The sequence below is a fragment of the Mercenaria mercenaria genome, chromosome 1 (genome assembly GCF_021730395.1).
Source record: "Mercenaria mercenaria strain notata chromosome 1, MADL_Memer_1, whole genome shotgun sequence".
Taxonomy (NCBI): Eukaryota; Metazoa; Mollusca; class Bivalvia; order Venerida; family Veneridae; genus Mercenaria; species Mercenaria mercenaria.
Window position 1 is genome coordinate 64,326,422 of NC_069361.1, and position 25,908 is coordinate 64,352,329.

The 25,908-nt window shown below is 36.5% G+C and overlaps 1 protein-coding gene across 3 annotated transcripts in view; it reads left to right on the forward strand.

The window, feature by feature from the left end:
* Positions 1-11,800: 11,800 nt before the first annotated feature.
* Positions 11,801-25,908, forward strand: part of LOC123535807 (serine/threonine-protein phosphatase 2A 56 kDa regulatory subunit gamma isoform-like) — a 72,974-nt gene continuing 58,866 nt past the window's right edge. For all 3 annotated transcript variants that reach the window (XM_045318560.2, XM_045318575.2, XM_045318567.2), the window contains exons 1-3: positions 11,801-11,932; positions 12,100-12,168; positions 14,292-14,460. In XM_045318560.2, coding sequence (XP_045174495.1) covers positions 11,906-11,932; positions 12,100-12,168; positions 14,292-14,460 — 265 coding nt within the window. In that variant the 5' untranslated portion in view covers positions 11,801-11,905. The remainder of the gene's footprint in view (positions 11,933-12,099; positions 12,169-14,291; positions 14,461-25,908) is intronic.

Below are 25,908 nucleotides of genomic sequence, written 5' to 3' on the forward strand. Positions count from 1 at the left end.
TGGTTATTATTTCGTACCAGTTCATATTTTGACAAAGTCTTTTAAGATAAAGCTTTGAAACTTTCAACACTTACCAATACACAAACCAAATGAGCCGTGCCATGAGAAAACCAACATAGTGGGTTTGCGACCAGCATGGATCCAGACCAGCCTGCGCATCCGCGCAGTCTGGTCAGGATCCATGCTGTTCGCTAATAGTTTCTCCAATTCCAAAAGGCTTTAAAAGCGAACAGCATGGAGCCTGACCAGACTGCGCGGATGCGCAGGCTGGTCTGGATCCATGCTGGTCGCAAAGCCACTATGTTGGTTTTCCCATGGCACGGCTCAAATATGTATTTCAACTTGAAAAATCTAGCTCAAGTTAGATACTGTATTATCCACATCAAAAACTAGTTTACAATGTCAGATCATAGAAAGACATGGTTAACACACGAACCTTATCTTCATGAGACTTGTTAGGAATGTTTGTCTGTTTTACTGCAAGGAAATTTTTGTTACTGGGTCACTTTTGGAAAAACTAGGTCATTAGCTTTCAACTTCATTATCATAAGTCTTTGTCAGAATATTTATCTGGATGAAAACTATGTAAAGTCCAAAAGTGGGGTAGCTGAGGTCAGCAACTTTGTCACTAGGTCAAATCATTCAAAAGTTGGTTAATGATCTAAACATGGTCAAAATGTTTGTCTCTGTAAAACCTAGGCGAAATTAGATACAGGGATATCTGGGTTAAGAACTAGGCAGTGGTGAGCGATAAAGGGCCTTCAGTGCCCTCTTGTTTAATTGATACTTCTTTGTGCAGAGTATGTTAACTTCTTATATGATGATTGATTCAGATACGGTCAGGAGATAGTGTGTGGCCTCCACGGCTCATATCTTTATGATGATTGGTTCAGGTACCATCAGGGGATAGTGTGACCTCCGCAGCTCATATTTTTATGATGATAGGTTCAGATACAGTTAGGGGATAGAGTATGACCTCAGCAGTTTATATCTTTATTATGATTGGTTCTAATACCATCAGCGGATAGTGAGACCTCCGCAGCTCACATCTTTATAATGATGGATTCAGATACCGTTGGGGGGGGGATAGTGTGACCTCCGCAGCTCATATCTTCATGATGATTGGTTCAGATACCGTCAGGGGATAGAGTATGACCTCCGCAGCTCATATCTTTATTATGATTGGTTCAGATACCGTCAGGGGATAGAGTATGACCTCCGCTGCTAGTATCTTTATGATTGGTTCAGATACCGTAAGGGGATAGAATATGGCCTCCGCAGTTCATATCTTTATTATGATTGGTTCAGATACCGTCAGGGGATAGAGTATGACCTCCGCTGCTAGTATCTTTATGATTGGTTCAGATACCGTCAGAGGATAGAATATGGCCTCTGCAGTTCATATCTTTATGATGATTGGTTCAGATACGGTCAGGGGATAGAGTGTGACCTCCGCTGCTAGTATCTTTATGATTGGTTCAGATTCCGTCAGGGGATAGAATGCGACCTCCGCAGTTCATATCTTTATAATGATTGGTTCAGATACTGTCAGAGGATAGAGTATGGCCTCCGCAATTCATATCTTTATTATGATTGATTCAGATACCGTCAGGTGATGGAGTATGACCTCCGCTGCTAGTATCTTTATGATGATTGGCACAGATATAATCAGGGGATAGAATGTGAAAGGTAAAAGGTAAAGGTAAGCTTTATTTAACGTCGCATATAATCAACATATAACCATCAGGGGATAGAGTGTGACCTCCGCAGCTCATGCCTTTATAATTACTGGTACAGATACCGTCAGATGATTGAGTGTGACTTCCACAGCTCAAATCTTTATGCTGATTGGTACAGATACCATTAGGGAATAGAGCGTAACATCCGCGGCTCTCATCTTTATAATGATTGGTTCAGATACTGTCGGGGGATAGTGTGACCTCCGCAGCTCACATCTTCATGATGATTGGTTCAGATACCGTCAGGGGATAGTGTGTGACCTCCGCAGCTCGTATCTTTATGATGATTGGTTCAGATACCGCCAGGGGATAGAGTGTGACCTCTGCTGCTGGTATCTTTATGATGATTGGTTCAGATATAATCAGAGGATAGAGTGTGAAAGGTAAAAGGTAAAGGTTTTCTGTTCTTAACGTGTGACTACCGCTCATGAAGCTCATGTTTTAGATAATGTATGTCGAATATCCGTTCAAGTCATAACGCCGTTAAAAGATGAGTAAATTGACCAGTTAAAGGAGTTGACTTTTAAGTTGTTAAGTTAAGATGACGTAATTTTTGAGAAAAAAAAAACTATCAAAAAGGTAAACTATCAAAGGGCCATAACCGTGGAAATAATGTCACAGCTAAAAGTTCCTTCCTTTATGGTCATCTGCACATCAAGTTTGTTCATTTGTGAAAGTTTGCAGCATATCATTTTAATAGTGTTTGAAGAGTTGGAGCGCACTGCCGGTTATGCCAATGCGAGACTATGACAGCCGTGTATCGAACGCTTTTTGCTTTACCCTTCTGAAAAAAGGCGCTTGAATTGTAGCGATAGACGAGTACTTGTATTACATATTGAGATATGGCCATTGGCGTTGACTCGATGATCAAAGTCTATGCGTCATCTCGAATTCTTTTCTGTTTTAGAATTCGTATATCTTTTTTTAAACTAGTATAATGACTAGAATTGTGATGAAAGTGAGATTTTCCTGAAGAAATTAGCCTTTCTGTTGAAATGGAATACTAGTATTTTATTCGTTCCTACTTACAGAGACTCAATTGAGTAAGTATATTCTGTTATGAAATGAATTAAACATATCAAGATGACTATTTCCAAAATCAAAATTCTATGACACAAACATTCTAAAAAGTACGAAAAGGTTTTGCTAAAGCAATTTAGTTCTACTTTAGTTATCTATTTCTCCGGTTGGTTCTGTTGTCATTATGAAGTTTATGCATGTAGTTTTCGTAACTCACGTGAAATAGAAATCCAGACACAGAATATATTTTATACGATCTGAGAAAACGCATCAGTGGTATAAGTTGGTTTTACTTGTTCTTCAAAGTCCGTGAGTATAGACAGCGAGCCATTTTCATGTAAATGTAAGTTTTTTTGTTCCGATATTCAATAAACAATTGAATATACATTGTACTTGTATGTATATTATTTGCAGTAGATGTCAGGTTTTTTTTTACCTATTTACAAACCGGCGAACAGACCAACAAGAGCAATACTTGTATCCTTCAAATAGGCAAGCTCCAATCAATTTCTATGGTCATTGCATATTTTGTTTCTGCTATCATTTGTAATATAAGCATAAAAACATTAATACAACGGTATACAATCAATGTACCCAGACGCAAAGCAATGTCATACCAAGCGCAAACTGCTTAATTATCTCAAGATTACTCACTTGAGTCACTTTAGTAGTTTTTTTTATGTCATTGTTCTCCTCGGCAGTGTATAACATACCTTTAAATTTGGTAATGCGTGGGGAATTCAGAAAATTTTTAAACTAGCACGCTTCCGTAGAAACTATTTCAGGTACAAGCACGACCTTTTCATGTACCGTCTAGTAGAATAATAGCAGACTCGGTTTGATTGAGTCTGTTCATGAGAGGTAATGGAAACTGGCACACCTTGACAAATCCTTAAAGTAAGGCTTCAGGTTAGCTCACATACCATATCCCTGGTGGTTCAAGAGGTCTTTTGCCATTATCATAAACCATTATCGACGAGTACATGTATGAGGTAATCAGAATTAAAAGTAAGGGTAGAATTCCCGGAAGCACAGAGCACAGCAAACACGACAAGAGCAATGCATCGCAAAGTTGGCCTGCAATAAACAGAAATTGTAGTAGAAAGATATAGCGGGCGGGCTGCTTCAAAAATCCAACATCATGTACATTTAAATTATACTCAAGGTGCCAACGTGGGTATCGGATAGAGAAATGTTGGCAAGTGGAAAAAGAAAGGATGAATATTCAACAGGGAAAGCCACACTCCAGAAACGCAGTCCTCTAGACCGCAAACCGTTAGCAGTGTAAACATGCACAAGACCAACAGACACATACACACGAGCGCGCACACACCAATTGACAAAACAAACAGACAAGTTCGACAAAACAACACAGTTGGGCTCCGCTCAGGGACGGCCGGTGGCAAGAAAAAATGGGAGCACCAGCCAGTACATGCATGGTGGGTACCTAATCTCACTTATAGTAAAGTAAGAGGTAGTGCGTAGAAATAGGGGGCGGGGGAATAAGGAACGAAACACCAGTAGCAAACCAACAAACAAGACAATATAAATAACATATAATATGAAACGAACAAAAAGCAAGTTGAAAGTAGGGACGCGGCCTCCGAACGGTCAGTAGCCTATATAAAGGAAACTGGAGGGATTCAATGCGTTTAGGGTATACCAACTTCGTACGGACCCTAGTTTGAACAAGTTAGACAAGACACTTTGGCAGACAATCGCCAACGAGTTTGCTACTACTCGGAACTTTCCACATACTGTGAGTGCTATTGGCGGGAAGCATGTGGCTATCCGACGTCCCAAAGGTGTTGTTCAACATTTTTGAACTACAAGAGGTATCACTCTGTAGTGCTCTTTGCCACGGTGAACGCATATTACAAGTTCCGCAAAACTCGTACTTTTCCTTATCATTCCGCAGCATTCAATATCAGCCAGAACTAATCATCGGCTTATTCGGTTTTTATTTCGATGTAAATCAGATGTGGAACCAAAATTTGTAGTCCTGTTTGGCGCCATATAACCTATACTGTGTTGGTGCGGCGTAAAACCCAAATAAATATAACAAATAAATATTCGGTACTTCCGATTGTCGTGCGAATAGATCGCACCAGACACCGGCCTAGCGAAATGTGTGTGCTATATAAGTATCAGTCTGTATCTAACACTTACTAAACAAACAACACGGATTGCTAAACAGTCATGGACATCCAGGTTTTCTATACTTTATACGGACAATTTCAAACATCTTAGCCACATACACCCTGATTTACAAAATTGATATTTAAGACGCGTTAAACACTGTGGTACTGCATCATTCACTTTGGTTCGAACAAAATACACGTCGCTATCTGACATAGCATGTCAAATGCCATATGTAGCAACATGTATCTAGCAAAAAACATGAAACATTTCAAAACATTTCAAGTCAACTCCGATGCCGCAATTTAAGCCCCGGGCACCTTTTGACTTTTTTTTCAGCCATGCCTTTTCCCTTTATGAATTGAATAAGATTATGCTCAATATAGTGAATAATTTGCTGTATTGTTTTTGGAATGGGACGAACGGCAAAAAAAAAAAACAACAAAAAAAACATTTATGTTTAGCATTCAGATATACTTGATATTGGTCAATATACGGTCGCACCTCTCTCAATCAAGCACCCATTTTCCAAGATGAATCCTTGTAACTACAAAACCCGATATGTGATATTCTATTTATATCAAAAAGAATAATTTGAAGAACTGTAAAGTCCTTGCGCAATTCGTTCTTCGATAGTGCCACTGAAGCGTTTAATTTGAAAACTGGTGAGATACAGAAAGCGGACAATATTTTGCATGAATGTAAAATATTAATATTGATATAAAACACATTAACGGACGCAGTAGTCCAGATGTAACACAGTTTGATTACGAAACCACCAGGTATGTGATCTTCTAACTAGGATAATATCTAAATAGTCTCGTGTATTGGTACTTTACACCTGACACGCTAAAGAACCAGGGAAGCTTCTTGAATTGGTGCGTGTTCTGTATCTTGCTCTATACAGAAGAGTCGCCCACCATAGTTAAGTCTTACCCATGTAAAGGGATGAACAGATAAACTGAACAAAACGTTCCGCTGTACAAAATGTTTGGATAAACCAAATTATTTGTACTTTTAAATTCATCTTTAGCGCGACTTTTTGAAGAATACGTCTGTTGCACTCACATGTCTGTCCGTCGGCGTCTGCGTCCGCGTCCGCGTCCGCGCTGATGTTCGCTTCCATTTTTTAGCTCACCTGTTACAAAGTGACAAGGTGAGCTTTTGTGATCGCGCGGTGTCCGTCGTCCGTGCGTCCGTCAGTCCGTGCGTCCGTAAACTTTTGCTTGTGACCACTCTAGAGGTCACATTTTTCATGGGATCTTTATGAAAGTAGGTCAGAATGTTCATCTTCATGATATCTAGGTCAAGTTCGAAACTGGGTCATGTGCCATCAAAAACTAGGTCAGTAGGTCTAAAAATAGAAAAATATTGTGACCTCTCTAGAGGCCATATATTTCACAAGATCTTCATGAAAATTGGTCAGAACGCTCATCTTGATGATATCTAGGATAAGTTTGAAACTAGGTCAGGTGCCATCAAAAACTAGGTCAGTAGATCTAAAAATAGAAAAACCTTGTGACCTCTCTAGAGGCCATATATTTCACAAGATCTTCATGAAAATTGGTCAGAACGTTCACCTTGATGATATCTAGGTCAAGTTCGAAACTGGGTCACGTGCCATCAAAAACTAGGTCAGTAGATCAAATAATAGAAAAACCTTGTGACCTCTCTAAAGGCCATATTTTTCATGGTATCTGTATGAAAATTGGTCTGAATGTTCATCTTGATGATATCTAGGCCAAGTTCGAAACTGGATCACGTGCGGTCAAAATCTAGGTCAGTAGGTCTAAAAATAGAAAAACCTTGTGACCTCTCTAGAGGCCATATATTTCATGAGATCTTCATGAAAATTGGTCAGAATATTCATCTTGATGATATCTAGGTCAAGTTCGAAAGTGGGTCACGTGCCTTCAAAAACTAGGTCAGTAGGTCAAATAAATGAAAAACCTTGTGACCTCTCTAGAGGCCATATTTTTCATGGGATCTGTATGAAATTTGGTCTGAATGTTCATCTTGATGATATCTAGGTCAAAATTGAAAGTGGATCACATGCCATCAAAAACTAGGTCAGTAGGTCAAATAATAGAAAAACCTTGTGACCTCTCTAAAGGCCATATTTTTCATGGGATCTGTATGAAAATTGGTCTGAATGTTCACCTTGATAATATCTAGGTCAAGTTCGAAACAGGGTTATGTGCGGACAAAAACTAGGTCAGTAGGTCTTAAATTATTAAAATCTTTTGACCTCTCTAGAGGCCATATTTTTCAATGGATCTTCATGAAAATTGATCTGAATGTTCACCTTGATGATATCTAGATCAGTTTCGAAACTGGATCACGTGCGGTCAAAAACTAGGCCAGTAGGTATAAAAATAGAAAAACCTTGTGACCTCTCTAGAGGCCATATTTTTCATGAGATCTTCATGAAAATTGGTGAGAATGTTCACCTTGAGGATATCTAGGTAAAGTTCAAAACAGGGTCACGTACCTTCGAAAACTAGGTCAATATGTCAAATAATAGAAAAACCTTGTGACCTCTGTAGAGACCATATTTTTCAATGGATCTTCATGAAAATTGGTCAGAATTTTTATCTTGATAATATATGGGTCAAGTTCAAAACTGGGTCACATGAGCTCAAAAACTAGGTCACTATGTCAGATAATAGGAAAAACGACGTCATACTCAAAACTGGGTCATGTGGGAAGAGGTGAGCGATTCAGGACCATCATGGTCCTCTTGTTTATGTAAGTTGTAGGAATGGATTTTGACTTCTCTTTGATGAGATGTCATGCTAGTTAACACAAATTACATAACTCTGTTTTGCCTTTTTTCACAAAGATATGCCCCTTTTTTCGACTGTCTGGTGTTTGATTAACCGTTAGATGCACGGAAGCTGATATCTCGGAATAAATGGAAACTTAGGACACTTGTTCGCTGTGATGAAATGGCATGAACTGGCACGAGATGCGCATATAACATGACTCTAACTTGCTTTTTTTCACAAAGCTGTTAGCCTTTTTTACATAACTTGCTGCGTCAGTAGGCCATATATAGCCTTGTATCTCAGTAACCACGTGGTGGAGTAAGTGAAACTCTTTTTTTTTCGACATATAGATCTATATATAGTAATTTTTGGTTTAGCTTTTTATGACTTTTTTATGATAAGGCTTTTGAAAAGTCAAACGTTGCTGTTCTCTCATAGTTCTTGCTATTCAGTAGTGAAGTTCCTGTTGACTGTTTTCCACGGTGATCTAGTTCACTTTGTTCGGTTGCAAGGGTGAGGCCACGCATCTGGCACGTAGGGTTAGCCGCAGATAGGCCTAAGTTGTTTGTGTTTTTCATTTTGATATATCGACTGGCTATACAATTCCGATTTGATTTTGTAAAAAGCATGCACAGTTATTTGTTTTAAAATCACACTGGCCATAGCTTTATCAGATCAAGTGGTTCCAACGTTGTTTGAGCGGTGAATTTTACGCCGATCAGATGGAGAAATATGGCCGATACTACAAATTTCTGGAATTGTAAGTATGATTTAAAGGAATTTCTACCCGTTAAATAACGAATCAAATGAAAACGATGGGTGCACCTGGAGCGCAAATGTGTCTATATTTTAGCACATGTGTCTATTTAGCTGAGATTTGTGCCGTTTATTCAAACACTTCTGTACAGTCCGGCGGGGGAAGGAGATTTTTGACAGTTTTTGACAATATCGCCTCAAATTTAGTGTTTTTCGGGAGCAAGTAACTGTTAAAACACTTTTTATGTAAAGGGCTACTTCTTAAAACAAAGTGTGTGTATTTTAATAGAATTATTCAGGGTTGTTTCTGAACAATCAGTCGAAAACCTAATGCAACGCCGTTTCGAGTGGGTCGCTATGCAACGCAATCAAGTGGATACCGTTCTGTGTCTTACTTGCGAAGTCTTATCCGTCTTTAAAACAGTCATTATTTTCAAAGCCTAACAATGAATAAATTAATTTGGATAGTTTTATATCATCATATTGATCCCGCCATTTCTAATATATTGTACTTTTACATTTTTATGCCCGCTTAACATTTAACATATTTTTGCGGACATTGTCAAAAAAACATCAACACATAAACATAAATCAAGGATGAACATCGAACAATATCATTAAGTAAATAATAGTATTAGTTCGTTCAAATAAGAACCAGTTCACGGATATTTTTCTCCTCCACGAATGGTACTGAACAGCATGCCAAAAACGGGTTGACTCTTTAAATAAGTATAGTTACAGTTGGTTACTTTCAGTCCCTTAAAACTAATACATTGCGATTTCATTACTGATTTGTTGTGCATTTAAGCTGTCTATACAAAGCTTAAATAAAGTTTGGTCCATGATAAAAGTATTGATCAGTTGTTTGTATATATTTTCATTCATATTTTATTTTCAGAGAGATAAATCAAAGAGACCGTTAAAATTGGCCAGGGAAAAGGCAAGATTTTATTGGTCATCCATAAAACAGAAACGATGTAACAAAACTCTACGGTCGCCGTTTAAAAATTAAAATACAAATGAAATACAGACACCAATGAAAAAAAAAGTTTTGTTGGAGACAGTTAAATAAAACAACTGTAACACGTCTCTCTTAGTATTGCTAGTCCGTTTATTTTCTTTCACTGGTGTCTGTATTTTATTTGTTCATTTATACATTGATACCACACCCATTAAAATCCGTTCACTTTATCTGCGTCTATCGCTCGCTAACATTGCCTACTCGTGTATATTAATATAAAAATGGTTGGAAAAAGGTCAGCGTACACCGTACGGTCCTGTATTAAGAATCGTTGTGTTCTTGGCATAGGGTGTAAAGTCATTTTTAATGATATATGTTCTGTTTATGGGCATAATGAAATATCTTTTTCGACAGTTTTTCGTTGGTTTAAGAAATTCAAATGTTGGTTAGTTTCAACAGAAGATGAACCACATGGCCGTCGGCCGAAATCAGCAACGTCTGTCAAGATGGTTGCAAGAGTGAAAGAAATAGTTGCTACTGATGCAAGATACACCGCTAGACAAATAGCTAGTATGGTTGGCATCTCATAAGAGCAGCTCATACAATTCTGAAACGTAATTTGAAAATGAGAAAGATCTGTGCTAGATTCCCCATCTGTTGACAGATGAGCAGAAAAGGGTACGTGTGCAATGCGCAAACTTGTTGCTTAAACAGTTTCCAAATTACAATGCACTATCTTTCGCATATGTCGTCACTGGTGACGAGACATTGGTTCACTTTTTTTGAGCCCAAACGAAAGATTCAGAACAAAATATTGGCAACAAAGTCTGGCAAAAGACCATGCATTGCACTAAAGTTCTTCGAAAACTAAAGAAATATTTCAAAACTCGAAGACCCGCAACTGGTTTGTCCAATGTCAGACTACATGAAAACGCGTCATCGCACAAGGCGTCTATTGTACAAGACTTTCTGAAGCAGGAAAAGGTTGTTGTGCTCCCTTTGTCACCCTCCTTATTCGTCTGACCTTGCCCGTGTGACTTCTTTTTGTTCCCAAGGCGCAAATATACCTTTCTGGTCGAAACTTTGTGCAGCGCAAACACCTCGGTTCTGCAATATTCCAGTGTCTTCATCTATATATATAGTATACCTAGAAAATACTACGAAAAAGGCTTCAAGGATTGGATTAGAAGACTGAAATTTTGTAAATCTGTTAAAGGTGAATATTTCCAGGGGACCAAATAAAATTTTCATTGAAATCTATCAAGGATACATTTTTATGTGCTCAGATGCATTCATATTTGAACAATCCTCATAAAGAGTCAACCCGCTTTTGGCATGCTGTTCAGTACCATTCGTGGATGAGGCAAATGTCCTTGAACTGGTTCTTGTTTTTACGAACTATTACTATCATTTACTTAATGATATTGTTCGATGTTCACCCTTGTTTTATGTTTTTGTGTTGATGTTTTTGACAAGTCCGCAAAAATATGTTAAATGTTACACGAGCATAAAAATGTATTATATATATTTAGTACAATATATTAGAAACGGCGGGATCATTATAATGATATAAAGTCACTAAATTTATTCATTGTTAGGCTTTAATGACTGTTTTAAGACGGATAAGACTTCGCAAGTAAGACACAGAACGGTATCCACTTGATTGCGTTGCATAGCGACCCACTCGAAACGGCGTTGCATTAGGTTTTCGGCCGATTCTTCAGAAACAACCCTGAATAATTCTATGAAAATACACACGCTTTGTTTTAAGAGGTAGTCCTTTACATGAAAAGTGTTTTAACAGTTACTTGCTCCCGATAAACACTATATTCGAGGCGATATTGTCAAAAACTGTCAAAAATCTCCTTCCCCCGCCGGACTGTACAGAAGTGTTTGAATAAACGGCACAAACCTCAGCTAAATAGACACATGTGCTAAAATATAGACACATTTGCGCTCCAGGTGCACCCATCGGTTTCATTTGATTCGTTATTTAACGGGTAGAAATTCCTTTAAATCATACTTACAATACCGGAAATTTGTAGTATCGGCCATATTTCTCCATCTGATCGGCGTAAAATTCACCGCTCAAACAACGTTGGAACCACTTGATCTGATAAAGCTATGGCCAGTGTGATATTCAAGCGCGGAAAATGTGAATCACGAAAAAATCAGAGATATTTGGCTATGCTACTGTAGGCCTTCCATAGGCCTATTGAGCGTAAGAAAGTAGGCTAGAGAGCTCTACGCCCGACTACTCAGTTTCACATACTGCTTTTTTTCATTGAATTTTTGTAAATTTTTAAAAACAAATCTTTGACTTTCATTATCTAACCAATTTTGATAAAGATCTAAATGAATGCTATCAATAATATTTAGTATTTGGTCACATGACCCGGCGAAAACTATCAGATCCATGTGACCGTAACAAGCCAATCAAAATTATTGTTTTATTGTGAAGTATTCCGAAATACGGTGAACGGGAAAGTGATCATAATTTTGGACTCGATTTCTTTTCCGAAATGCCAAATAAACCAAAGAAAGAGAAGGTGGGCCGATAGATATATTTATTTTGCAATTATTGTTGCGTTATTCGGTGTGTAAATCATGCTGTGGAGGGCACTGAAACGCCTTGAGTGCCCACTGTTTTCGCATGTTTACTGTCAAATTTATTTTGATGCCGATTTTCACGCTTGATTTCTGTCTTATTTTTCAGACTACGACAAAAACAAACAGCAATAGTAAAACTACAGGGAAAGAAAATTCCGAGAATGCAGAGAACGAGGTAAATGATTTTACATTAGAAACTTTAGAAGGAAGTCTATTTTCCAGCCATGATTTTGCATGGAAATCCAAAATGGCGGAAGTCGAATAAATATGATGAGTTTGTTGCTAATAAGGCACCTCCGATAATGTAAAAGACAGATAACCGCTTTTCATAAGCAAAACAGATTGTTATTTAATGCAGATGATAAAATGAAGCCTCTCCTCAGAATGGATTGACCTTACAGGCCGTAATGAGTACGGACAGGTGCTCTTTTTGGTCCCAAAATAGTTCGTACCCAAGGGCCAAACAATTTTCATTGACCATTTGTGAATTTAGATTGGTAAAGGAAAAGAGATAAATTGAAATTTAGTTACTGTTTAAGTGTGAAGCATTACCTTTCTGAGTAACCTAAAAGTATATTAATTAAGTACAATGAAAATCTTCTTTGCCTATGTCTGCAGATAGTACCCATTGTATGACATGAAAACATACTATTTAAAGTTAGATCGGCAACTTGAAAGGCATATAGAGCAAATATCGTCAACATCACGTAGCAGCTGAATGAGTTCTCATTTTACCTGTGTATGAAACATACAGCAGAAGGATAAAAATTTGTCTCATGAAAACTTTCTGTTAGAGTGTTTGTTTATAATGATAATGGTGTTTTTTAATGTTATAAGTATTTTCTACATGGGGAAGGAATGAATTTAAGATTGAAAGTCTGATAAATCAATAGTTGTACCTGATTCGGTTTAATTTGTGCTGGCCTTATCGCCAGTGTAATACTTTAATAATTAAGCGTCTGTTGATTTGATCACGATTGATCAAGTCGGCAAACGCTTCTATAAGATAACGCGCTGATACGAGCTCACACGAGATTATCTCCTGTTGCCATTCTGTGTATTTCATACTTCTTTGGTATAACATACAACTGTCCATACCACAGATGGAACCGTGAACCTTGCAGTGTGTAGGTTGACTGTAACCATGTCTAAAGAGTTACTCCAACAGCAAGGAAGTTGGAGGTGTGAGAGGCCTCAGGTTTGATTCCTGGTCAGGGATGAAATATTTGAAGTCTGTTACATTGGTTCCCAACATAAATAACTCTTAAGTAATTATGAATAGACACCTTGGAACATCCCAGAGAGGTTCAAACTCCTGGTATTTGAGGACAAATTCTGAAATCGAGGTGGTGTATGTGTAGAGTATAGTGCACTTATCACTGCCTTGATATATGAGCTACATGTAGCTTTGTAGGGATATGGTAGAGTGTCCACCTTAGGTGTGAGTGTGAGAGGTCCCGTGTTCGTTTTCAGGTCAGGGATGAAATATTTTCAGTCTGTTATAACTATATAGTGTTAACCCAGTAGGAATGGCTGAACATTGGAAGCGGCCTTTAAGCCTAATATCACTACAGTACACTGGATATATCCCCAAAAGTGATTAATAATCAAGAAGTTTGTCATCGTTTTTCCCCACAAGAGATTAGATCTTGCTGTATCGATGTTTATATACCATATCCACTCATGACAAATTGTTTTAATTAACAGTAGAAGGATAAAACTAGCTTGTGAAGTACTGTTTAATGCCATTGTGATACAATACATTGAAATGTAATACTCGTAACCAAGGTGATAACCTCCATATTAACAATTTGCATGCATATCTTTCTGATATAAAGTAGCCAAACTGTACTTGTTGAGCATTTTGATTGACTTGTGCCTTGAAAATTACTTATGCATGTCGATAAAATTTCGTGTTAGCGGGACTGACAGAAAAATATTAATGAAGGATACTAAAATAAATAGTTAAGAAAATGTAAGAGATATTTGATTTTGTAAACATGTGATTCCTTACACTCACCTTGTCACCCACAATGACCATGTTTTAAGCTGGACAAGTCAGTCTTCCAAGACAATATAATTTGGGATTTTTCCTTTATTCTATTTTTAAACTACATCTTTTATGCATATTTCAACATCTCCCTTAGCAGAAATCTTGTGTAACTATTTCTTCAAGAACTACTTTTTGTAGAATTTAGAAGAATTTGGAAACATTACAATTGCCTTCTTTCAAAACAGACATATTATGGCAAAGGAGGGTTTTATGGCCTTTATTTGAGATGAAATTGTTTATTTCAGGCGAAGAAAAAGGGATCAAGCCCAAACTCAGAAACTCACCCACCCACAACATCAATTAATAAAATGAAATTTACGGGACCTCCTCATGTGAAAAAGGATAAAAGACAAAACTCATCACGATTCAACATTACCAAAAACAGGGAACTAGTTAAACTACCGTTATTAAAAGGTATGCATTTGTTTCTGATCTGCCAGGTAGTTGACTGCATAGAAAAGAACAACTGACTAAACAGTCAGTGCTTTATAGTATTGTAACCGAGGTTGCTAATTGCAAGGGAAGAGTTGATTACATCATCTTTCTCTGATTAACCTGTCCCTACTTCTATTTTTTAACAGGCATGGTATAATGTTTTCTGGACTGGTCAGTCTGGCCTTGAGTTCAGGCTTTTATCAGATCGCTAAAATTCACTGTAGCTCTGTTGAAAATGGATGTTTCAGACTTGAGTAAGTAGGTTTTCAGGATTGTTAAACTAAGCAATAAGCTGCATGGCTTTTAATAAGAAGGAATGGCTTGGTAAATTTGACATTGTGAACAATTTTCTAAAAATTGCTTTTTCTTATCCTCTTGTTAGATTTCCACCAAACTAGCATCCTTGCGCAGTGTGGTGGATACAGCTTTTTAGACAACCTTTAAATGATTGGTAAACTTCTTAATATGGTCTTTTAGCTCACCTGAGCACAAAGTGTTTAGGGTAAGCTGTTGTGATCGCTCACTGTCCAGCCGTCCACACTTTTCTTCAGACAACATCGCCTCTGAAACCATTGGGTGGAAGTTGATGAAACTTGGCCTGGATGTTCCTTGGTTGGTTCCCTTTCAACTTTATTCAAACTGTTCCACTTGGTTGCACATACATGTAGGGGCTGCCAACGCTAAAAATAGAAAAATCTTATAACAACATCTCCTCTTAAACCGCTGGTCAGATTTCAGAATAATTTCACACAAATGGTCCTAATGTAACCCTCTGCCAAGATTTCCAGATTATTCTGATTCCACAAAAAACATGGCCACCAGGGGGCGTGGTCCATTTTCCCCATATGTATATAGTGAAAATTTTAACAAATCTTCTTGTATGAAACTGCTTGCCCAATTTTTAAATAGTTTCACACAAATGGTCATTAAGATTTGTAAAAAAAAACAAAACATGGCCATCAGTGGCTTGGATGCTATTGGGTCAGTCTAAAATCTTGTGTGCACACATAAACATTGTTTGCCGACTGTGAAGATGGGTGTGGTAAGATTAATTAATGCCTCGGGCGTGAATCACTCGATAAACAAGGGGATTATGATAACTGTCAAAATTATGCACAAAGACTAGAGTATTGATTTCCGGGCTGCTCGATATAGGGTTTCAAGGTAGCCCGGCGGGCATGCTGTGAAAAAATTTGGTAGCCCAACAGAATTTTCTGGTAGCCCCGGGCTCAGGACATGGGATTTCTGAAACCCTGACTGTTCAAGTAAGCAAATAAACTCAGGTGAGCGATATAGGGCCATCATAACCCTCTTGTTTCATATTCCAAATTATTTTTTTTTTCGAATTTTCAGACAAAAAATGCCAAAAGCTTTTTTTAAAAAGAAAAATTTTTTTTTTTGAAAAATTGAGAATGAAGAATTTGAGAAACAGTACTGGTGTCTATAAGATATCAAGTATTAAATTAATTTAAGTTTTTTGTTATTAATATTAAAGGTACATAATAAATAATTTCCCAAATATTGCCAAAAAATGACACTTATTTTCAAAGCCAAGTGTCATCTTTCCATAGTACTTAAAAAAAAAAGCCCTGCTATTGTGTCATAAAGGTTCTGCTAATTGCAAACAGTAAGAGCTGAAAAAAAACCCATTTAAATGGTTTCTTCATATGAAAAGTATGATTGATCTTCAGAAACCCAGACTGAGCATCTCTCTTAATTCACCAAACTTAGTCATAATGTTTATATAGACATATGGTAATATCTAAACATAGATTGATCATTCAATAACCAGCTGGATCCTCAATGTATTTTTGAAGTCACGATCCTTGAATTACTCACATTGTCCACTGTCTAACTTGAGTAGTTCTTATCCAGTGTTCAGCAAACTTGGTCACAATGTTTATGGGTATAATATCTTGGTTAAAGTCGATAGCCAGACAGATGCTCACAGTCTTTTGAGTTACTGCTCTTGAATTACTTAAAACTGCAAAACAGGCCTCGATCTTGACGGTAGCCCGGTAGCCTGAGGCTACCAGTTTTTCAGACGGACTACAGAATTTCCCAAGCTGGGTAGTCCGTCGGGCTACTAAGTTTTCAAACATGTTAATAATAAAAGCGTGAAATTTCACCGATTTATCAGATGTTTCCTTTTAAATGACAACGATATTTTCGGTCCGCATAACACCGGTCGGCCATTTTTCCGAAATTTAAATCCCTTAATTTTCACAATAATTACAAAAAGAACTTCATGAATCTGAAATGTACATCCTAAATACTAGCTTTCGTATATTTATGCATGAATTTATGACTTCAGATTTGCAATATATAAAGTAACTTTACAAAATTCAGAAATTACATCCCTAAAAATTACCTAGATTGACTGGAATTTACCCGCGAATCATAAAGATATCAAAACGTCATGCCAGTAATTTTCCATTCCACAAGCACGTGCGACCTATCGTATCGCCGTTACTTAAATGTTTATCGACACGTACACAAAAACGCTTGTAGTGCATTCATTTTTTTAATATAATTGCTTCAAATTTTCAGCACTGCTTAAGAAATAATACAGTTTGAATTCTATAACGATTTTAATAAGATGTCGACAGAAATGTAGGCAAAATTCTATAAAAACGATCGAAGTTTCATACAATTATTTGTAAAATTTCAAACAGCGTGATCTTAATTATTTATTTATTTCTAAAAGTAAATAAATAATACATACTATGGTCATAAAATTCAGACTTTTGACAAGAAAGTACAAAAAACAGAATTAAAAAATCTTAAATAATGAAAAAGTGGCAGCAATTTAAATACATCGAGTAAAAAGATTTTTGGCAAACAGATTTCTGCAAGTGCGGATGAATAGGTTACGTGACCTCGTGAACGAAAATAAAAACAATGATTGTTTTAAAATAAAGCGGTATGATGTCGCTGTGGTTTTTAATAAGTTTAATAAGTAAATGAATCTTTGTACATGTCTTTTTTGAATCGACACTATGTCAGATATTCTTTTCAAACAATAATGTAAATTCCTTGCGGGCAAATAGGTCACAGAGGTAGGATATCTACTATTATCGTTTGACACATATACGTAACGGGATATTGCGCATTTGCTTTAAAAAAAAATTAAAGAAGATACTTTTTTACTGATTTCTTCTCAGCAATTTAAAGAATCGAGGCCGTACGATCAGACAGTGATGTGTCACATGGCGCGAAAAGATGACATAATGCCATGACAGACTCGGGCAACTAAACCCCTTTGGTCTCCACTTTAGATGCCATGATACCAACACACTTCTTTTAGCTCTTTGAGGGGGTTTTAATTGATGATGAAAACAAGGCCAATTACTTGTTTATCAACAGAATAATTACCGATAATTGTTGATGTTTTTTTTTCTCTTTAAACACGGGTGGGTTGATGATGATTATTGTGTCCACGTCGCCCCGGACTGTAATAATAGGCTACATTTACTTGATCATAATGAAAAAAAAAAACAAATACCGACCTACCGACCCTACTTTTTTTGGCCATGCCACCAGAAACACTACATTTTTTGGGGGCAGATGGGGGGGGCTAACCAGGCTGATTATATTGCAGTTATAATTGAACAGCTACACTATATTTTAAAGGCCTGGCTAAAAAGTAAGTTTTAGAAGGGTAGTGCAAATTTGAACCACGCCTGGCATATAACTAGAATACTGGTATAGGTCTATAACTTTTTTCTACATTTTCTCCCATAATTTCTGTCTGCTAGTTTACTTGAATATTGTAACATGGTTATCCACTTACTTGGCTTAGCCTGCCCATGGATAGTGTGGGTAGGTTTGTTGAATCAAGCATAAACTAAAATACATCATATTTATAAACAAAATGATTTCGGGCAATTAAAAATGTTTTCTGGCAAATGGTTTTCTTAACTTACTTACCCGAAAGGACAATTGCTGAAAAAAAATTAAGGTGAAGACTGTAATATATTTTTCTCTTTTCCAAAACGGGACTACCAGAAACCTGGTCGGGCTACTTGATTTCACAAGTTGGTAGCCCTGCTGGCTACCAGCAAAAGTAGGTTAAGGTCGAGGCCTGCAAAAACATAAGCAGGTCTTATCTAGCTTTCACAAAACTTAGAAAGTTTATCGACATATTATCTTTGCCTGGTTAAAAAGTCAGATCTTTAGTGTTTTTCACTCTTGAGTTTTGGCCCTTGAATTGAGAAAATGACAACTTGTCGGCTCAATAAGAAAAGTATTTAAAAGTCAAAGGTAATTTGCTGTGACAAGCTTATTTTGAGACAGTTTGCCATTCTTGTGTTAACAAAGGATAGACCTATCATTCTGCTTAATAGTTGCAAACCACTATCAAAGGGATAACTGTGAAAAGCGTATTGCACTAAAATTAGAGGGCAGTTTTACATTAATTTTAGTCCAGATAAAAAGTATGTATTGCGTATCATTTAAAAATCTGTGAAGAAAAAAGCAACACAAGCTTAATGGGGTATGGGGGAGGGGAAGGGGGAGGGAGTCCCAGTAGCAATAAACATACTTTACTAAAATTACTTTTTCCTTCCCAAATTTATGAATGACTGCGGAAATCAAGTAACCATTTTGGCAAAAACTACTCAATTTTTAACCAAGAAAATTAAATGACTTCATAGTACGTATAGTATTGCAAAAATAATAGAAATCCAATAGTTTAATTTGTGTACTTCCATATAATTTCAGTAAAATAACGTAGTTCTTTGTTTACAAACTCAGTTTGAAAAGAATTCACAATAGAAATGTATTGAAAGTATTTTATTAATTTAGGTAATAATTATACATGTGCATATGATATTTACTTTGAAGCTTATGTTTACGGTTTATTGGTCAATAATTGATTACTGTAGTATAGTTATATAGGGTAATTTCTATTCGATGATATTTGAGTTGAATTTTAAAGGAGTTCAAAATTATACACTAATATGTTAGTAGAAATATGATTGTTTGTTTTATTAGATAAGCAGAAAGTAATAGGAGAAACTTAGTCTGAAACCTTTATACATGATTTAAGGTATTGTATTCTATTTAGAGAATGATTGAAATATGCTTGTTAAAATTGTGGGTTATCAGGTCCAAAAATGGCATAATTGATGAAGCCGGGATTGTATAAATAAGAAGCCTGGTATAACTTGAAATCACTGGGTCACTGATGTCAGAGATTTTACATTTTTATGATGAATGAGGAAATGAGATAACAGCTTCCTTGTTTTCCGTTGACAATCTGAAATATGATATATATGTAATTGTGTATGGTGTCCTTGGCTTAAGCAAATTTTCATATTACAAAGATAGGTCTCTTTGAATTGACAAGCACTTTGTCCTAAGAAAACTTTGATAATTATGTCATCATATTTTATATGTCTAGCTGCTAACTGGTCATTATGTTCGCTCCCTCTTCTCTTTGTATTCCTCCAAAGCTCCCCCCCACACACACGCACACACACCTCCCAGCCGTAAATTGCAGATAAAATGTCCATATGTGCGAACTTAAGGATAACATGGTGTAATAGGCCTCAATTTCACTAAAAAGCGTACATACAACTTGATAATGTAAGCTTTAAAAATGTCAAATGATAGAAATAAGGTGCTTATTGACAAGTTATATAGTCACAGAAGATCTCAAAAATTTCCTTTAGATTACCTCCCTTGATAATTTTGGTTTTTTTCATGAGTTATCTCCCCTGAAAACTAGAAAAAATTATTTTCTTCTTTTCCCTACGGGGAATTTTAGATTTCTTTTTGATATCTGTATCAGAATCATATAATGCAGCTTTCTACCGCTAAATTTTCTCGAAACTCAAGTTCAGATTCTCATAATCAAAGAAATCATATATTTCCCATAGGCATCAATATTAACTTCAATACCGATTATCTCCCCCCAAAAATGATAAAATTTGAAAAATCTCTCGGTGAAAAGTTTTTAATTTGGAATGTCTTAAAAGTGACCAAATTTCATTTAAATATTACCATCCAGTTACAAGATATGAAATATGGCTATTACACCATGTTATCCTTAAGTTAAATGATCCTGTTCAGTAGAAGGTGACATAATGTATCTGTGAATATGAAGGGTGATGGTATAACATCTATCAAGATCCAGGTTGATTATATTATACATATAGTCCGCTTACTTAACACTATATTTTTCTACATTTCTCAGGTGAAACAAATAAGATAATTTCCTGTCATGTACATTTTTAGTTGACACACATAAACAGCAAATTTTTTTTTTAAGGCTGCCAAAAAGAAAAACTATGTCCTGTGTTGTGTTAAAATGGTATCGTCTTACTTAGAAGTTAACCTTTAGCCTGCTTAATTTTAAATGTACTGTCCATCATTCAATTTGGCGTAACCAATTATCAATTTCGGGGGGTTACTGAAATTTTACTGACTGAAATACCAACATTGAGTTATCCATGATCAGACTGCACTGATTTGAGGCTGATCTTGGTCTGCACTGGTCGCAAAGGCAGAACCAATTGCCGCCAGCAGGCTAAAGGTTAAATTTCTACAGAATCTATAGAGTACTTGTTAAGTACTTAAGTGATTGAAGGTGTTGCCTAACACAAAAGAAATTCGGGGGCGGGGAGGGGGGCATCAAGTTTTTTAGCTTGACTGAAATTTTACAAATAGTAGAGCTTTTCACTTGTCCATTTGTCAGCATCCACATCCTGATTTGTATGTAAGCTGGTATCTCAGTAACAAGTTGTGAGAATGAATTGAAACTTCACACACTTGTTCACTCTGACATGCACTGCACATGTTCCATACCTTTTTTGCATTTGTACGAAGTTATGCACTTTTTTGTGCCCCCCCCCTAGATTTGGTCTTGTCTGTGCATCCGTCCGTCCGAAGTTCGTGACGCGCCTAGCTCAAAAGTATTTGATACAAATTGATGAAACCTTGCATGAGTGTTTATCATGATATGAACTTGCGCGCCTCCTATTTTTCGTCTGGCTCCACCCCCTATTTTTAGAGTTATGGCCCCTGAAATAGTCAAAAATGCACATTTTCACCTTGTGACACGCCTAGCTCAAAAAGTATACGATATAAATTGATGAAACCTTGCATGAGTCTTAATCATGGTATGAACTTATGCACCTCTTATTTTTCATCTTGCTCCGCCCCCTATTTTTAGAGTTATGGCCCCTAAAATAGTCAAAAATGCACATTTTCACCTTGTGACATGCCTAGCTCAAAAAGTATTTGATATAGATACTGAAACCTTGCATGAGTCTTGATTATGATATGAACTTGCGCACTTCCTACTTTTCATCTGGCTTTGCCCCCAATTTTTAGAGTTATGGCCCCTGAAATAGTAAAAAAATGCGCATTTCACCTTGTGACACGCCTAGCTCAAAAAGCGTTTGATATAGATTCATGAAAACTTGCATGAGTCTTAATCATGGTATGAACTTATGCACCTTCTATTTTTCATTTGGGTCGGCCCCCTATTTTCAGAGTTATGGCCCCTGAAATAGTCAAAAATGCACATTTTCACCTTGTGACATGCCTAGCTCAGAAAGTATTTGATATAGATTCATGAAAAACTTGCATGAGTCTTAATCATGATATGAACTTGCGCACCTCCTATTTTTCATTTGGGTCCGCCCCCTATTTTTAGAGTTATGGCCCCTGAAATAGTCAAAAATACACATTTTTACCTTGTGATGCACTTAGCTCAAAAAGTGTTTAATATAAATGGTTGAAAACTTGCATAAGTCTTTATCATGATATAAACTTGCACACCTCTAATTTTTTGGCAGGCTCCACCCCCTATTTTTAAAGTTATGGCCCCTGAAATAGTAAAAAAATGCACTTTTTCACCTAATTATGTGCCTAGCTCAAAAAGTATCCGATGTAAATTCAGGAAACCTTGCTGGAGTCTTTATCGTGATGTGAACTTGCACACTTGGCATTCCTCTTGAGAATCTTAGCTCTTATTACAGAGTTATGGCCCTTGAAATAACCAAAATAGTGGATTTTTTGTTTGTGATGCTCATAGCTCAAAAAGTAAAGGGCCTAGAATAATGAATCCTTTTCATAAAATGATTGTTGAGGCTATACCCCATTAAGACTGCAAACATTTGAATTATTGGCCCTCATTTATGACAAATGTACCAGTGGGGGGCAGACCCTGTGTCCTACAGACACATTCTAGTTTGACTTTTAAAAGTTTTGTATGTAGGTTTGTATCTCAGTATCCACAAATGAGAATGGATGAAAATTCTGCACACTTTGGTTTACTGTGATGATCTAACATGGAGAACCCAGGTTCAGTTACTGTCTTTTGCATATTTAGTTATACCCCATTTTTGACTTAACAAGTTTTTGTAAAATTTTGTATGTGTGAGCTGGTATCTCAGTATCCACTAATGGGAATGGATGGAAATTCCACACATTGGTCCACTGTGATGATTTGGTATGCAGTGTGAATGGGAATTTTACTTTGCATTTTTCCCAGAGTTATGCCCCTATTTCAACTTGGACATTTTAGGTGTGATTTGTTACCTCAATAAGCAGAATAAGAGAGGAATGTTCTATGACACAAAAATTGTTGCCCCTTTTGTACTTGTTTATGTCTGTCATTATTTTAACAAGTCTTGAATAGTCAAGCATTGCTGACCTCCGAAGTTCATTTATTTTTATGGGAGAAACACTTTGGACAAGTATACTAAGCTACTGACTCTGTATGATCACAGTTTGAGAGGTCATTATTAACAGTATGTTTATATTCTACCCTCCAGTTTTATAAAAACTGTAGTAAATTGCTTTTATTCTTAGAACCTCTAGCCTTTTCTCGGTAATTTGATCTCTGCTGTGACAAGTGACCACATTGATTTTTAGAACATTGTCTGGAAGTTCAAAGAATCAAGTAGTACATAATTATGTTCCATGTCTTTGTCATGAATCTGTAGCTGTATTTCTTTTCACTATCAGATACTATTGTACAAAATTAATTTACAGAATTTGAATCTTCCTTTGCAAAAATTGCTCAAATCAAAGAGTGAAGGGAAAATTTGAAGTCTGTCAGGTTTGAGGACAGTCTAAAAAAATCAGCCCTGTCATTGGTCAGTTTGGAGTCTGAGCTCAGCTAGAGTTTTGAATCTGAGTTTTATAATGTTGGACCCACGTCTCATTCAACTGAGGGTTTTTTGTTAACATTCTAAATTGTGTTGAAATTTGATTGTTCAATAGCCTGTTAACTAAAAGGCATCTGCATGTTTATATCTCACACTTCAGGTTCATATGACATGGAGAATTCAGTCAGATAACTCTGTAAACTTATTAATAACCATGTTTACATGTCAAAATTAAGATGTCATTATTATGCAGATGAGGTCGTTAAGATTGAAGGTCAGTCTTAGTTGAGAGAGTTATATTCATGACTATTTAAGTAATTACATTTACGATCCAATAATGGCCATAAACATGTAACTATGGACTGTTTGGTATGTAATACGTTGATTATGTCATTGGTAAATAAGCCTCTATCATGGGCTGATTATAGATGATTGTGTATTCAGATGGCATGGTTCCCACACAGTATTGTAGTTTACCCTTTCAGATTGGGAGTTTCTTGTCATTTCTAAAAGGTACAGCCTTAAGCTTTGAATGGGGCAATTGATGAAATTGAAATTTGACAGAGCATTTGAAAGTTGAAGCCAAACAAAACTTAAGTTGTAAAAGGAATTGAGTCTGTTCAAGGATTATATATGCACATATCATAAATTATCACATAATCTGAATATTTTATTAAAATTATGAAACCCCATTTACATATAAGTTCTTTGTATTGCCACTGCAGATTAGCTGTTTTATTCAGCAGGTTATGACATTAATGCTACAGCGGTTGTGCAGTCAACTCATTTGTTAAAAAATGCCGAAAAAAACTGAAATCTGGTTTATAGAAAGATGCTAGCATGACCTTGCAGTAGTTTCTCCTATACAGTTACAAACACCATGCCTTACCTAGGCATCCACCTGTGGGAAAAGGAAGTTCACAAGGTTGAATCCATGAGGGAGCCACTTCAATGTGGCTCGTTTGTGAGCCGCCAGCTAGTTAGTTAAAGAAGAATAGTTACTAGTTGCTTAACCTGCCTGAAGCCTGGCATTAAAATGATAGGCCAAGGTTTCTCATATAAGTCAAAATGGCTGGCTATTTCAAAAAGGTGACACTGTTTTCCTTTACCTTTAGTCAAAAATGTCGACATTGTACATGTATAAATCTACCACACTGCAAGTAAGGAAGAGTAAAAGAAGTTTTCAAAATTGGAATACCAAGCGTCTAATTAGTGATGAGGTTAGGTTTCATGTATATTACCATTTAAGGCTTTAGACGCTGCAGTTGAGCTTGGTAAAATCAGGAAAAATCATCAGAAAAATTTGAAATGTTATGAAATTGCTTAACTGAGTACTGTATAAAGCATCACTATAGAAACAGAATTGATTTTTCATTGGCAGGTAGAATTGTGGTTTTTCTCAAGTTCATGCTTATTTTCATGCACCTGCTTACAAATACAGAAATAGAAATTTATTGTTGTGATGTTAGATGGTATGATACATGTTGGAGGTATATACATGTAGTGTGTCTTGTCTTTTACCAGTGATTGATTATTGATATGTGCAGAACAGTTTCACTATGACGTATTCTTTGGCAAATGTCAACCGTCACTTTTCAGAAGGTACTTAGCCATTATTCATTGCATAATTAAGAGATTATTGTCTGATTAGTTTTTTCCTTGTATTTTTGTTGACCAGTGTAAGACATGTTGGTTATTCACAAGGGGCTGTACTAGGCCCTCGGAATAGCTGGATGACAAGCAAAGTACTGGTTTGATGTCGATAAATGTCTCGGTTAGGGAGAGAGTTTCTAAGAAAGCTTATAGCTTCTTACTCAATCCTCTATGTTTGTATATTTGTAAAACTGTAACAGTTGTAGCTATATCAATAAATACTGTTTAAACCAAATGTCTCGGTTTCATTATATTTGTAACGGTTGTGGTGGCTGAATATGTGTCTATCAGTTTGGCAGTTTAGAAGGTTTCATCGACATCAAACAGGTACTTTTCTCGTCATCAAACCATTCCTTGTGTTGCCTAGTACAGCCTCAGAATTGTAGAAGGTTGCAGATACTAGAAGACTTTGAGACCACTAAACCGATAAACTGATGATGTCATAAAAAAGGTGCTGATTTTTGCATTATTTGTAGGAGGGAACATAAGGAGGGAACATAAGTTCATTTTCATGAAAAGTCATGTAAAACACCTGTTAAAGTCATAAATTTTAGACTGAATATTGGTCAGTGATATGTTTTAGATCTATAAATTGTTTGTTAATGCTAATCACTAACAAATCAAATGTAAGCCAGTGCAGGTCAGTCCTAAT